The sequence below is a fragment of the Takifugu flavidus genome, chromosome 5 (assembly GCF_003711565.1).
Source record: "Takifugu flavidus isolate HTHZ2018 chromosome 5, ASM371156v2, whole genome shotgun sequence".
Lineage (NCBI taxonomy): Eukaryota > Metazoa > Chordata > Actinopteri > Tetraodontiformes > Tetraodontidae > Takifugu > Takifugu flavidus.
Window position 1 is genome coordinate 8,919,884 of NC_079524.1, and position 13,129 is coordinate 8,933,012.

The window sequence follows — 13,129 nt, forward strand, 5'->3', positions numbered from 1 at the left end:
GTGAGGACGTCTGCACCCATTTCTGAATCTGGTCGCCTCTGACCACGCATTCATAGATCTGTCCTGATTGGGTCCAGAAAGGAAAGTACGAGGTTAGACAGATAAAGTGATTTTTTTTCCCTCTCGTGATCCTCTGACCAGCGTCACTGCGGCTGATGGGGCCCGCAGAAAGATGCTGAATTCCAAAGAGGGGTCTCAGAGGCACCGCAAGGCTGCAGCCCACCCGCCCACATCATTTCAGACTGGTCCTATTCATTAAACCCAATCAAGGAACTAATCAATCACTGCACACAGTGGGTCATTAGGCTCAGAAGCTTTATTCAGTGCCACTTTTCTTTTTTTTCTCCACTTAGAACAGTCATTTTTCAACAAAATGGTTTTGAGTTTTTACAACAGCAGAAGGACTCTTCACACCAGTACATGAAGGCAGTGACAACAGTTTGGGGGGACGACACCAACGTCCTTACATCACGATTGGTTTTGTGTGGGCTCATTCCTCACCTGCACTGGGGCAACATTCAAAAGCGAGGGGTCGAGAGCTGTATCCGAACATGCTCCCACGGGAACGTTCTGCGCAGGAAAATCAACAGATACGGAGAACCGAGAGAAGCGCCAACGAAACAGTTGGATTCATGCAAAACGCAAAAAAAAAAACATAACCAGGAATTGTATTTGTATTTTAAAAAAAGACTCTGTGCAGAGTTTTCTATAATTTACAGTCCACCAACAGGTTGCTGCAGTTACCTTATGTACAAATGTTCCACCATAGAAAAAAACAGTTCAACACGGAACCACACAGAAGTGAAAGAAGCTCATTTTAACACTGAAGCTAAACGGCATGAGAGCGACCTCCACGCCGACCCCGGGTCGCTCCCTCCTGAAAACAGCACGGTCAACAGACACTACACCAACAATCACAAATGCAAAAAAGCAAAAGTTTCCTCCCGTTGGCGTCACCAGTCACATTCGCTGCAGAAAATTCCACACAGATCGTGAAACTTGTACACAAAAAGAAAAGAAAAATAAGACCGGGGCGCCGGTTGGGATATTGGGGTTAATGCCGGAAATGCATCCGACGAACATAATGGGTCAGATATGTGCATTCAGGCCATGAAACCAAGGAGCCACAGTCTTATCAAACATTTATCATATTTGGAGTTAAAGCGCTGCTGTTGCAGAACGACTCCGGCTGATGGATCCTATTCTGATTGGATAAAGTGGATCTTCGATTTTGGATGCAAAGGGAGAAACCAGCAGCCAGCAGAAAGACTCTTAACCCCACATGAACGGTAGCTTTGTGCCACGGCTCTGTCACCTGCACTGTTGAGATCAGCAGGACCACTGAGGAGATTTCTAGCTGTTTGGGCCGTGAGTGGGAGACACGCACGCAGCAGCAGTTCGTCCTTGTCTCTCAGCCGTGTAAAGAGGCTCCACAAGCTGCAGAACTGTTACACTTCACAATATTGCTCTCGCCACTGGTTCTAGATGCACAGACCAGCGGGTCGTCTATTTACAGAAGATAACGGGCCAAAGGAAAACTGTTCATTTCTTGTCTGGGTTGAGTAAAACACCCCGAAACAACCTTTTTTTTAAAAAAAAAAGGACGACAGACACTCACTTACAACAGGTTACAAGTATGAATGACCTTTAAAGGTCCCCGCTGCTAGAACACCAAAGACGGGCAGATCATTTAGTATAAGGTTGATCTGCTTTGAGGAATCTTTATCTTTAACTGACAACAGCGCTTTTGATTGAGGGGGGATGGGGGGAAGCAAGTATTTTTACAGCAGGGGAGGGAAATGAAATTAATACCTCACTTTATATCCCCAAATAGGACACAGACACACAACACGTCATTGTCTTTATGCAACGGCGCCACACCAAAGTCGCTCCTCCTCTTCCCTCATCGTCCCTTCAGCCGTTTGAGCTCTCCAGTCATCACGGCCCTAAATAAAGTGAAAGAAGCAGTGCAGCCTTCCTCCTGAAATAAACGCCACAGAGAAGAATGAGAGCACACACTGAAGCACTGGCCTTCGTCCGGAGGTGGCCGCGCTCCCCCCCACCCGGCGACGCCTCAGGTGGCGTCGTCCTCGTCGTCGTCCAGGTGATAGTTGAGGCTGATGACGGCGCTGATGAACTCTCCCAGCTCCACGAAGTCGGCCGTGATGATGTTGATGCCGTTCTCCCCGGGCCGCTGCGACCGGATCCACTGCATCATGCTGGGCAAGGCCCTGGGAGGACAAACAGCGGGAAGGCAAGAAAGGGGCGGGTTTTACACAGAGAGGGGCACCGTCGCAATTAGAGACGCGTGTCATGCAGCGCGTCCACACCAGCTGTGAGCGTGACACTCCGACAGGGCCCACACCAGCTGCGTTACAGCTGACAGGCCGCGCCACGGAAGGAATACCGAAGGACGTCTAGATCAAAGTCACCCACAGCCTGGTGAGAGCGGCTGATAGCGGAGTTACGAAATGAATTATTCATTCCAGGAATAGACTGATGGCTGACACGGCCCTGGTTTTTATTTTTTTTTTTAAAAATGGTGACATTAAGATGAAAAGGCAAAGCTGAGGGGAAATTTGGGGACATATAGAGGGAGGAGGGCGAGGAGAAGCGGCGCACCGGGTTTGTGGCAGCTGTTCTCCAAAACAAGACTTGAGTGAGGTCATTGACCTCACTCGGTGACCAAACGCCTCCAGATGCAAGTGGAAGCCAGCACGCCGCAGGATTTAGCCTCAAAATGCCACGCTGACTCAGGCGCGACTTTTGGCACGTATGGACGGGGGGGACACACACACTTCGCTGTGTTTCTGTCACACACAAAACACACCTTTCTGTGATGGTCTCCCTCAGCCCGCTGGCCACACCCTTCATCACAGTGCTCGCCTTCGGTGTCAGAACCACCTGGGAGACAAAGAATGTCCCTTTCCTCCTATACAAAGAAATATAGTTAGAGCATTTTTACTTATTTATTCTTGTTTGTTTGGCACTTTAATACAGAACATCTGAAGTCATTGACAGCCAAAAGTACTTAAGCTCTGAAAAGCACGTCATGAACATTTTAACATTCCTTCTCAGCTGTTTTGCTTTCGTGATAAAGATTTTCTGTAATATGTAGCCATTAGCGTTGTTTTGCCCGCGTTCTGAACCCGCAATAAACAACCAGAATGATGCTATAATGCAGCATCACGCTTGGACTTTGGTGCATTTGTGGAGCTGTGGAACAAAAGTAATGACGCACTGATAATATGACAATAAAACATCACGGTGGTAGATTACAGGACAAACACAGACATTCTGTCTCATTAACCCAGCAACCATTAACCCTTTGATAAATATCAGCATATGACGCTAGCAACAGGGCGTTGGCCGAAGAACGAGTGCCAATCCCGACCTGCGGTCAGTGACGGACGCTTGGAGAAACTGGATCAGCTTCTCTGGATCTGTCGTGTTGGCCCAGGGAGAGGGCATCATCTGGCCCGGCCACAGGAAAGGCACCTCCAGGGCCATGGGGTGGTGGTAGAAGACAAGCACCTGGTACTCCTTCTCCCACAGATACTGTAGAGTCACCTGAGGATGGAGGAGGGGAAACCATGACGATGGAAATTTGATAAATGAATAGAAAGCATGTTTTGTTGCCAACCTCCTCCACTGAGATGGATGCAAAAGAACAGAAAAGCATTGATCAAATGAGCTGATATAATGGCTTTGATGTCTGCTTGTGCCTGCCCGCCAAAGCTGTGAGCAGTTTTATGCCGCCACCGCTTTGTCGCGCGAGCGAGCGAGCGGCGTTTTATGTCCAATCGCAACCTCTCGCTTCCGGAGAAATGAGCTTGAGAATTGGAACCGCTCAGAGCGTAATTTACAATTTTCCAAGCTGTTAAAGTCAGTTTAGGAGAAGTGCAAATAAACCCAGAAATATCGCACTTTTAAGCATCGATATCAAGTAAACACAAGTTAGTTTTAAAGAAGGATGGAAGGTTCTTGTGGCTGTATATAAATAAGTTAAAGAGCATCAAATCAAGAAACTTGCACGATAATTATAAATATGGTGGTAAGATGTCAGCCTGCTCTTCGGAATCACCCTCAACACGCAGCTATAACCTGATATTTATGTTTCTGTATACACTGTCTCTGTCTCTCTAGATTTGGAAGGTGAACTGTAAAGATGACTAAAAATAGGCAGCACATATCAGAACATGGACGCAGTGCAGAGCTTCACCAATGTCCCTCAGCCTGGGAAAACAGTGGCTATAAAGTCGTGCACAGACACCAAATCTGCATCCATGTGTTTACAGGCTACACTTGCTAAATGTGAAAAGAGATCTTTAAAAATATCTGAGGCCCGCGTGTTGTTTACATAATGGCTTTAACTCCCACTCGACATGCGCGTCTGAATCCGACGGTACCTCTTGTGCGAAGACGACCGGGCAGAGTTTGTCTCCAAACACCTCTTTTAACATGGCCACCAGCTTCTCGTGGTGCAGGTTCTGCACGCCGTAGAAGTGATTGAAGTCCAGGAACACCACCTCTCGGGCATGAGCCGACAGGAAGCTACTGATCTGTTCCAGACCCGCTCTCACCTAAACAAGACACACGAATCAGAAATGAAAGATCGTTCATGAGTATTGAGAGATAAAAACAAAAGAAATAACCGTCAAGGCTTCTTATTATTCCGGTTTATTATTCCAGGTTTCGCTAAGTGTTTTGTGTTTTATGCAGCTTTTACTCCAGTTCAGGTTATTAATGCAAAATTATATCAAATTTATAAAAAGTCTGGTTCTGTTTTAGCATTGCAATTGTGCTGCCTTTCTTGATCTGAAATGTTTCACATGCAACCCAGCTAACATTTCTATTCACAAGAACAATGTTTATCTTTGTTTAAAACTATTAAAGGCAAGGCTTGAGGAAGAGTGGAACACTGATTCTTGATCAGTTGAGGTGTTAATGGTGGGCCAGGTGTAAAATGCTATTGGGATGAGTTGCACAGTGGGTAGTATCAGTATTTAAAAGATTGTCTCCTCGACATTCTGGACGTTGGTAATGGTGAGCAGCCAGAGACGTTTCAGCTCGAAAGGTCAGCGTTAGCTGCGCACGTATTAGTATTCGTTAGTAGCTGAACCAGCTCTTGCTGTTGGCTGTACGTTGCTGTCACGGTGACGGTGAGGATCGGCCTGGACCACTGCCAGTGTGTATGTGACTGGTCTGGAGGTAGTTGTGGGATGCCTGGGAGAGACTACAGCATCCCTCCCAACATCAACCTGCAGCGCCTCCTTTCATCAGAGACCTGCACCGGTAAACCGCCGCTCTTTGGAGTTGAGCTATATCCCAGGTAACATCCTTTTTTATATGGTTTTGAGGACCGTTTGGATTTAAACTGTGGATTTTTCGCACCTGATCACTATATCAGGCCTGCAAAGGGGTTATATTGGTTTGGCTGTTTGTATGTGTGTGTTGTGTGTGGGCCCACTGAGTTGTGAAAGAGATATTTTAGTTGTTAAAGGTTGAATAGTTGCACGTTAAAAAGCTATTTAGTCTGTACTGAAAGGGTATTTTTTCTGTGAAACCTAAGAAACATTCAGTAAATATACCAGGTGGTTTGTGTTTAGAGTCTTTTTTGAATTTAGCGACTGTAGAGGGTTTGAATTTTGCCAATTAACTGAGCCTGGATTGTCTTTGTGATCCAGTCGATTGTTATGAGGGATTATATCAGAATGTATTTTATTTTTGTTGCAAGGATATTGTTTATAGTGGATGTTTAAATAAGTAGCTGTTTATTGTGCACTAAGACAAAGTCAGATATATTATTCCAACTGTATAAATTCAATCATTACGAACTCGGGGTGCATAAAAGTGACATCTTGGGGCAGTTAATGTCACAGTCACCACTGATAATCCCTCCCTAAAAAATCCCTGACCTAACTTTGCTTTACATCAACTCTGATCCCTGTATAGTCGAGCTCCCGCTCTGTTTGGACGTTTGGGTGCTCATTACAGAGGACAGAAACAGGACTTCGCTGACCGTTGCACTGAAGAGTCCGTGGGCGAAGAACAGCTCGTTCTCTGGGTCGCGGGGCTTGGTCGAGATGCGCAGGTCGAAGAAGCGTATCCCAGCCTCCAGCTGGCTGGTGAAGTTCATGGTCTGCGTGGCCAACCACTTCCTCATTAGCTTCTTGGCCACCGTGCCGAAAACAGAAACAAAGTTCTGCACCGTCTCCGGTTGCTCGGGACCCACTGGAGACGCCTCGTCAATGTAGAAGCTGAAGGAATCATGGGAACCTGGAGGAGACAGAAACCTGCAGGTATTGATTGCTGCCCGTTTTATTTCTGTGAGGGACACAGCTGCAAACGTTGGGGGGGGGTCAGCCCGGGGCAGCTGCACAGAACAACAGCCTCCATAGTCCCACTGTGACCCCAGAGTCTTTGAAAAGAAGCGAACCCGTGCTCACCTACACCAACAGTTTTCATCCGTCAGAGCTTCAGCAGCACATCTTCAAAAGGGTTCGCTACTCAGAAGCTCCTCAAACACAGGTTGGACTTTCTGTGCCTGCGTTTGGCTCCGCTTTTGATGGAGGACCAAGCGTGAGTTCAGTTCTCATTCAAGCCTTACGTCCGTTTCCGTTAAATAACCGTGAGCTGTCACGTGAGCTTGGAAAAAGGCTGATAATCTTAGTAATAACAAAGGATTAACAGGTAAGGGAAGAAAGCAATTTTCATTGCACTGGTTAAATTCAAGAGGTCAAAACACACCTATATTTTTGTTTCATGTCTGTAAACAGCAACAGCCAATGAATGTTAATAAACTGTGACAGATTTAATTAGAATGTATAGATCTATTGGCTCCTAAACCATCTGTCAATTACATCAATCCTGTTGCAGCTCATCCAGGTTCCTAATCTCCTCACGATGTTTCACCTAAACGGTGGTCACACCCCCGACAGCCTTTCAGCATCAGCATTCAAGGATGTCTGCAACAGACATGAACAGCGTTAGCTGCTTTAGCAGGATTATGAAGCCACCTAAAACCTCCTATAAACCACCTAAACATCCGTTTATATTTCAGCCAACATTTATTCAGCTTTTATTTCAACAGATAATCTAACGTCTCCTCTGGACGTGTATCAATATAATAATAGTGGCTGTGACTGATCGCGGGGAGTGTGAAGGTCGGCGGAGTGAGACAAGTAACACGTGCACGTGCGCGCACATATCCTGGGTTGACCTTCAGCTTTTTACGCCGGTGCCAGGTCTTTGCAGCCAGCCTACAGAATGACCATAAGCAGGCTAGACAGCTGAAGCCTGGGGCGGGACGCAGAATAGCATCACCGCAGGCTGAACGCATCAGCAGGGTCACGGTGACAACCTATCAGAGGCTGACCTTAAGTAGTCGCAACACCTCGCTCCGCTCCTGTGGCAGAGACACGTCGCTGTTCTGCTCTGGTGGATGTTTCGTACCATTCTTTCTTGAAATGTCTTCCCTCTTTCATTAGCTGTTCGCGTTACGTAAGGCGACGCTTTCAAATCTCCGCCTCGTCACGACCGCGAGACATTTTAAAATCTGCCATTCCTCGCGTTTTGAAGGCCTTAGGCCGAGGCTTGATCTCTTTCCATCATTAGAATGTTGCGTATTTGGAATTCAAAAGCCAAGAATTGCAGCCAGGACCTGCACCTCAAAAGAGCTCTGAACAGGAGCATCGGTGGCAGTTTTAACAATAACTCACTGCTTTAAATGGGAGCGAATGAGGCCAGTGCATCGTTACGCTGCAGGGAGAAGCGGCCTCGTGGGAAACGCTGAGACCGACGGGCGAAACCATGCCACGCGTGTTCCGACCGTCTTTGAAAATGTGCAGAGAAATCTGAGCGGCGACGGACAGAACGCGCCGACGAGGGGTTTTGCCATCTGCGCTGCAGCCATTCACAGTAATTGATGTCGGGATCTCATTTGCTGAGGCGTGACTCGGGGACAATTAGTGAGCGAAAACACCAGCAAACTACAAATTCCCCCGATCCTTCCCCACAGGAGGTAAGAGTAACACTCATTGGTATTCAAATATTACTAAATAAGGTCATCGCTAGCTGGTTAGCAATGCTACAAGGAAGGTGATGTCACTCAGAGGGGGGAGAAGAAGAAACTACACTTCAAGTTCAATGCAGACACATATAACCCTGCATCCCCCCCCCCAATCTTTGCTGCTTGACAGTGTCCCCGGTGAATCTGACTTTCAGATTCATTATTGGAGCGTTGCTCTTTCCCTCGGCGTAAGCCACCATGACTGTTCCTTAAACTCCTGTTGAATTGGCCCGGTCTCATCCTGCCACGGTGCAGAGATTCTTCCTGTCCTGTTTGTGTGGAAGGAGGGGTGCTAAATGCACACATTTCCTCAGCGGATGAATTATTTGCCCTGTAGAATTGAGATAAATATTCTCCTGCTGGAAACTCAATTAACTGCAGAGCGGCAAACATAATGTGAGGAGAAGCCATTACTAACCATTCGCATTTCCTTATGACACAGCTTTAATTCAAACAGCTTTAAAATGCAATATCTATACTCTATATATGTAAATACATAATTGGGGGAATTTAATGCAGAAAATCTGGGAACATATAATGGGTTACGCATTAGATACGCATTATCTATCCTGTGCTGTCAGTTCTAATAGGGCTCCCTTGAAAAACAGGTTTTTAATCTCAACAGGATTCTCCTGGTAAAATAAAAAAATAACATTTGCGGGGTCGAGCGAGTGTTCAAACTCACTTCCATTGCCAGGCATCACAGCTTTGGAATAACCAGCGCTAAGCCTCGACTCCTAAGGTCACATCCATCAGGGAAAATAACTCTGTCATCTGTTTTCATCATATCACTGGGAGGAATGGTCCTTATCTCACCAAACACCTTCATTTTCCTGCTGATTTGCTCGCTTACGTCTTTTGTTATTCAGCCGGATGCTTTCCTGCCATTTGATAGCCCTCTTCTTCCTCCTTCTAAGTGGCAGCAGAGTGATGTCACCCAGGGACGGATGGTCACATTTACAGCTCAAGACCTGAGGCCTTTTCTGCTGTCCAGAGGAGCCTGGCAGTACAGAAGATTTCTTTTCCTGCAACAAATTTGTATTTACTTCCTCTGAGGGCATTTTGACTTCAACCCATTGGATGAGAAGCAGGGTTTCCTTTCACCAAAATGTTAGTTCAGCACCAGATATTAAAAAGGTTCTGCATCTTATGCATAACCATGCGCGATCAGGCAGGATTATCAGATCAGATGTAATGATTGATGCTGGTCCCAGCTTAATATTCCACTGATAACAATCAGCCTTAAATCAAAGTAATCGTTGTTTCCTTTAGGAACTGGAAAATGCACCAATGTGCAGGTCCTCTCTTGTCCAGAAGGCGATTGGTCCAAACGAGGGGAAACATTAATCAAATTATTTGCCTTATTAAGCAAATATTTTGAGCAAAACTAAAAATTGTTTAAAGCCTGGTAGCAAAAACCCTTCTTAGCAGTATAGGAAGCTCCCCTCCCCGTTGATCACAGCCTGCTGCCATTTTGTTATTTGCATATGCAGTCAGAGGCTGTGTTGCCAGTCAAGACTGCAAAATCAGAATCAGATATATGACATCACCCTGTGCAGCTCTTGGGTGTGGTGGATGATAGAAACAAACACACTGGAGATTTCATTAAGGCTAAACAGGCTCTCTGTGTGTTTCCCACTGACAGAAGCGCATGCAGTCTAACCGACTGAAGGCACACCTTCGCTGACCACCACGTTTCCAGGCTGCATTGTTCACCTATCAGCTCTAACAATAGCCACTGTGTTACCCACCGATCAGTATGGCCTTAATGCCCCCCCTCCCGACCCCCATCTCTTTAATAAGCCCTCAACAACTGTGTTACGGTTCCAGCTTTAGAACAGAACCAGAGTGGGTCTTGTGACACTTGGGTGAGGTCAGCACCACTCATAGCTGATGAATAGAATTGCTCTGAACATGCCAGCATGCTGAAATTTTGAATTATGTCACATAAGATTTGACATTTCTGTGCAATCAATAAAAGAGCTGGCTGGTTAAATGTCTCCTAGTTACGTAAAAATGACCATTTTTATTTATATGTTTCTATTAAAGCACTTCTCTCGCAGCTTTTTCCTCCCCTGCCTGCGCTACCGTGAAGCACTGAGTCAGCTCTGTGGGTGACAGTTGATTGATGATGTGGTTTTTTTTCCCCTTATTGTCACTCTGCTTCAGAAAAAGACACTGTCTCAACCATCTTGCTGTTTTGTTTTTTCCCCATCACCTCGTCTGGAGATGAGTGCCAACGTAGGTAAAATTAATGACAACTGTTTACCTCTCGCTTCATTAATTACAACACAATTAACAAAGGAGGTAAACAGTGTTCTGGCTGATGGATGAGGGTTAGCTCTGCAAACACAGTGACCAGGATCTGCTCTTGAACTGGATTTCTTTTAAAAGCTACAGCAAGAAGCTATTAAATTGCTTCCACAGCAACTATCCAATCACCTGGTTATGGGTTAATTAAAATTAACCCATAACCAGGTAATTGTATATAAGGGCAGCTGTGCCATATTGCTAATCCTGCCAGTCAATTACAGAACGTTGTGGTATCACGTTACCCGTGTGGTGCTGTGAAGTGCCAAAACCCTGTGGCCTTGATGGTGGCGGCTTTTGGCTGGTGAACTTTATAATTCCATTTTCTGGAAAAATAAATAGCATCTCTCAAACGCAGGCAGGAGCTCGCAATATTGTTCCAAAATGGCAGAGCAATGGAGAATATAGGACACGTGCTTCTGGAACAATGCTGTGTTCTGAGATCAGACAGAAACGACGTGAAATGAGACTGACTTTTCTCAATGTACGCAGACAGAGCCAGGAGGAGAGCACTCAGTCGAGGCTGAATAAGCGCTCACAAAATCCTGTGGATTATGGAATTTATTTTTAACAAAGCGTATGCCAAGTGTGCGTGCACTGAACAGAAGAAAAGTACACAGAATCAAGGGGTGTTTACAGACTCAGTATCCAAATGGAGGGTACATTTGGAGCATCTGAGCTGCAAGCTGCAGGAAGTAATGATACCTAATTAAATGGGACAGAGCATGTCTCCATGTCGCCTTGGCATGGGCGAGCTGCAGCCAAACCAAGCACAAATTCAATAGAATTAAGGATGACGGATGAGACGTCGTGCTGTTCTGCTTTTACATTCGATTTATTATTATTATTATTACTAGTATTATATGTTGGCTTGTTTCAGGGCTGCTGTCAGTGCTGGTTATTAGGTCACAAGCCATGTGGGTGCCAGACCCTGAACGCACCAGGTAGTTCCGCGAATAGAAAACGGGGGAATGAAGAAGCGCGCGGCTGTGTGGGTGATAATCTCCGAACAGAGGCAGAGATATAGAATTAACAGGCTGCTGCTATTAAATCACTAAGTCGCTTCCATCATTGGTGGGTTGTCACAACCTGCGTTTCCAATTTGAATGGACTTTGAGGAGAGCTGCGCGCCGATTGGTTAAAGGCGTCAACGTCGCGGGTTGTTGTTTTTTTTTGCGCTGTGATTCTGGAAGCGCACAGACCCAACACATCCAACCTCTCCGTGTGTCTCTTCTCCTCCTGAGCCACCACCCCAGCACCGAGACCCAAAAGTCCGGCGCAAAATAAAGCGACACGGTGAACCCGATGTTGAATCTTCTGAAGGGCTTCAAAAGTCTCTTTTTTTAATGCAGGCATCATCGCTGTTATAAAACAAAGACAAAGCAGTCATCTTCTCCACTATTTTAAAGCATTTCGCAGAGAACTGGAGGAAAGATGGAGAGCTGAAAATACTGTGCGCCGCACCTGCGCAACAGGTTACCGAGTCAGCCCGAGGGTTAATGCAATATTTTCATTTGCAGCAAGGAAACAGCCTGTAAAGTAAAATCATTCAAACTTTGCAGAACAGTAAAATGCTGTTCTTGCGCACAGCGGCAGCTTTTTCAGCCCTTTATATTTCTACTCAACTCTGACATCTGCGCCGTTTTTTGTTTTTTTTAAAATAAAGAGCAAAGGACCGAGCAGGAACCTACCGGGGATAGCCAGGTTGGTGAGCGGGATGGTGTGCATGCTCTGCGGTAAACTTGCCATCCAGTCTACAAAGCGCAGGTCACTTCTCCCGTGAGACGAAGCCATGCTGCCGTTGCGCGCTCCGATCTCCTGGTGCCTGCGCCAACCTGGTGCGCTTTCCCCCCTCTCTCTCTCTCTCTTTCTCTCCCTCCCCTCTCTCTCTCTCTCTCGCTCTTTTTCCGCGCTCGCTCGCTCGCTCGCACACACACACACACACACACCGCGTCAGCCTATACCCCGCTGACCAGGCGCGCGTCACCGTGCAGCATTGGGGAAAAATAGAAAATTGTATCCAAATATGAAAATATTCTGCGTTTTACCTTAAAGGAGCTAAGTCTCGGCAGTAAAGGCACCTGGATCGACTGTCGCTCAGATCTCACCAGAATGGCATCACAATTTAGACATTTCCCCAAGATAATCAATGATAATTAATCTTCCGCTAAGATGTTTTGAAGTTGGATCGCAGCCTTTTGTCAGGCTTCTCATTAGGCTACAGGACTTTTACTTATAACGCACACCTTCAATCTTAATTAGGATCAGTCTAGTCGAAAATGTCGGCTGCAAGGTGACATTAAAGTATCCTGTTAGCCTTAAAGTTCCAGTGCGTCTTGACTTTGCTACAACATTGGAAATATGAATACAAATACTTAAATAGCATTGAAAAAACCCTTCAATTTGAACTCCAGCCAGTTCGAGGCTACTATTTAGCATCCACGGAGGGGAACCCAGTCAATGTTTGTTTAAAAAACAGTTTTTATACGCCGTTAGCACACACACCTGTGCAGATTTTCATTTTATTATTTATTTATTTCATTTTACACACCCATTATGTGTGCTTTGTCATCTGGATCCAAGTTTGGTATGTGGGACAAAGACTGCAAATTTCTTTTTACCTACTGCAGTCAAATGTAATCAATATTGACATTTAGCCATCCAGCATGATCAGAAATGAGGCAGCCTTTCAACCAGCCCATTATTTAAAATCACTACAGTTCAGTGGCTTTGATGCCGGGGTCTGAA

At 45.9% G+C, this 13,129-nt stretch overlaps 1 protein-coding gene across 1 annotated transcript; it reads right to left on the bottom strand.

Annotated features, from left to right (window-relative positions):
• Nucleotides 1-298: 298 nt before the first annotated feature.
• plcxd3 (phosphatidylinositol-specific phospholipase C, X domain containing 3) lies at nucleotides 299-12,240 on the bottom strand. Its single transcript, XM_057031879.1, has 6 exons — nucleotides 12,073-12,240; nucleotides 6,023-6,279; nucleotides 4,410-4,583; nucleotides 3,395-3,570; nucleotides 2,831-2,932; nucleotides 299-2,231 (listed from the first exon to the last, which is right to left on the bottom strand). The coding sequence occupies exons 1-6, from the start codon at nucleotides 12,173-12,175 to the stop codon at nucleotides 2,075-2,077; spliced, it is 969 nt and encodes a 322-aa protein (XP_056887859.1). The 5' UTR covers nucleotides 12,176-12,240; the 3' UTR covers nucleotides 299-2,074.
• Between the last annotated feature and the right edge of the window lie 889 nt (nucleotides 12,241-13,129).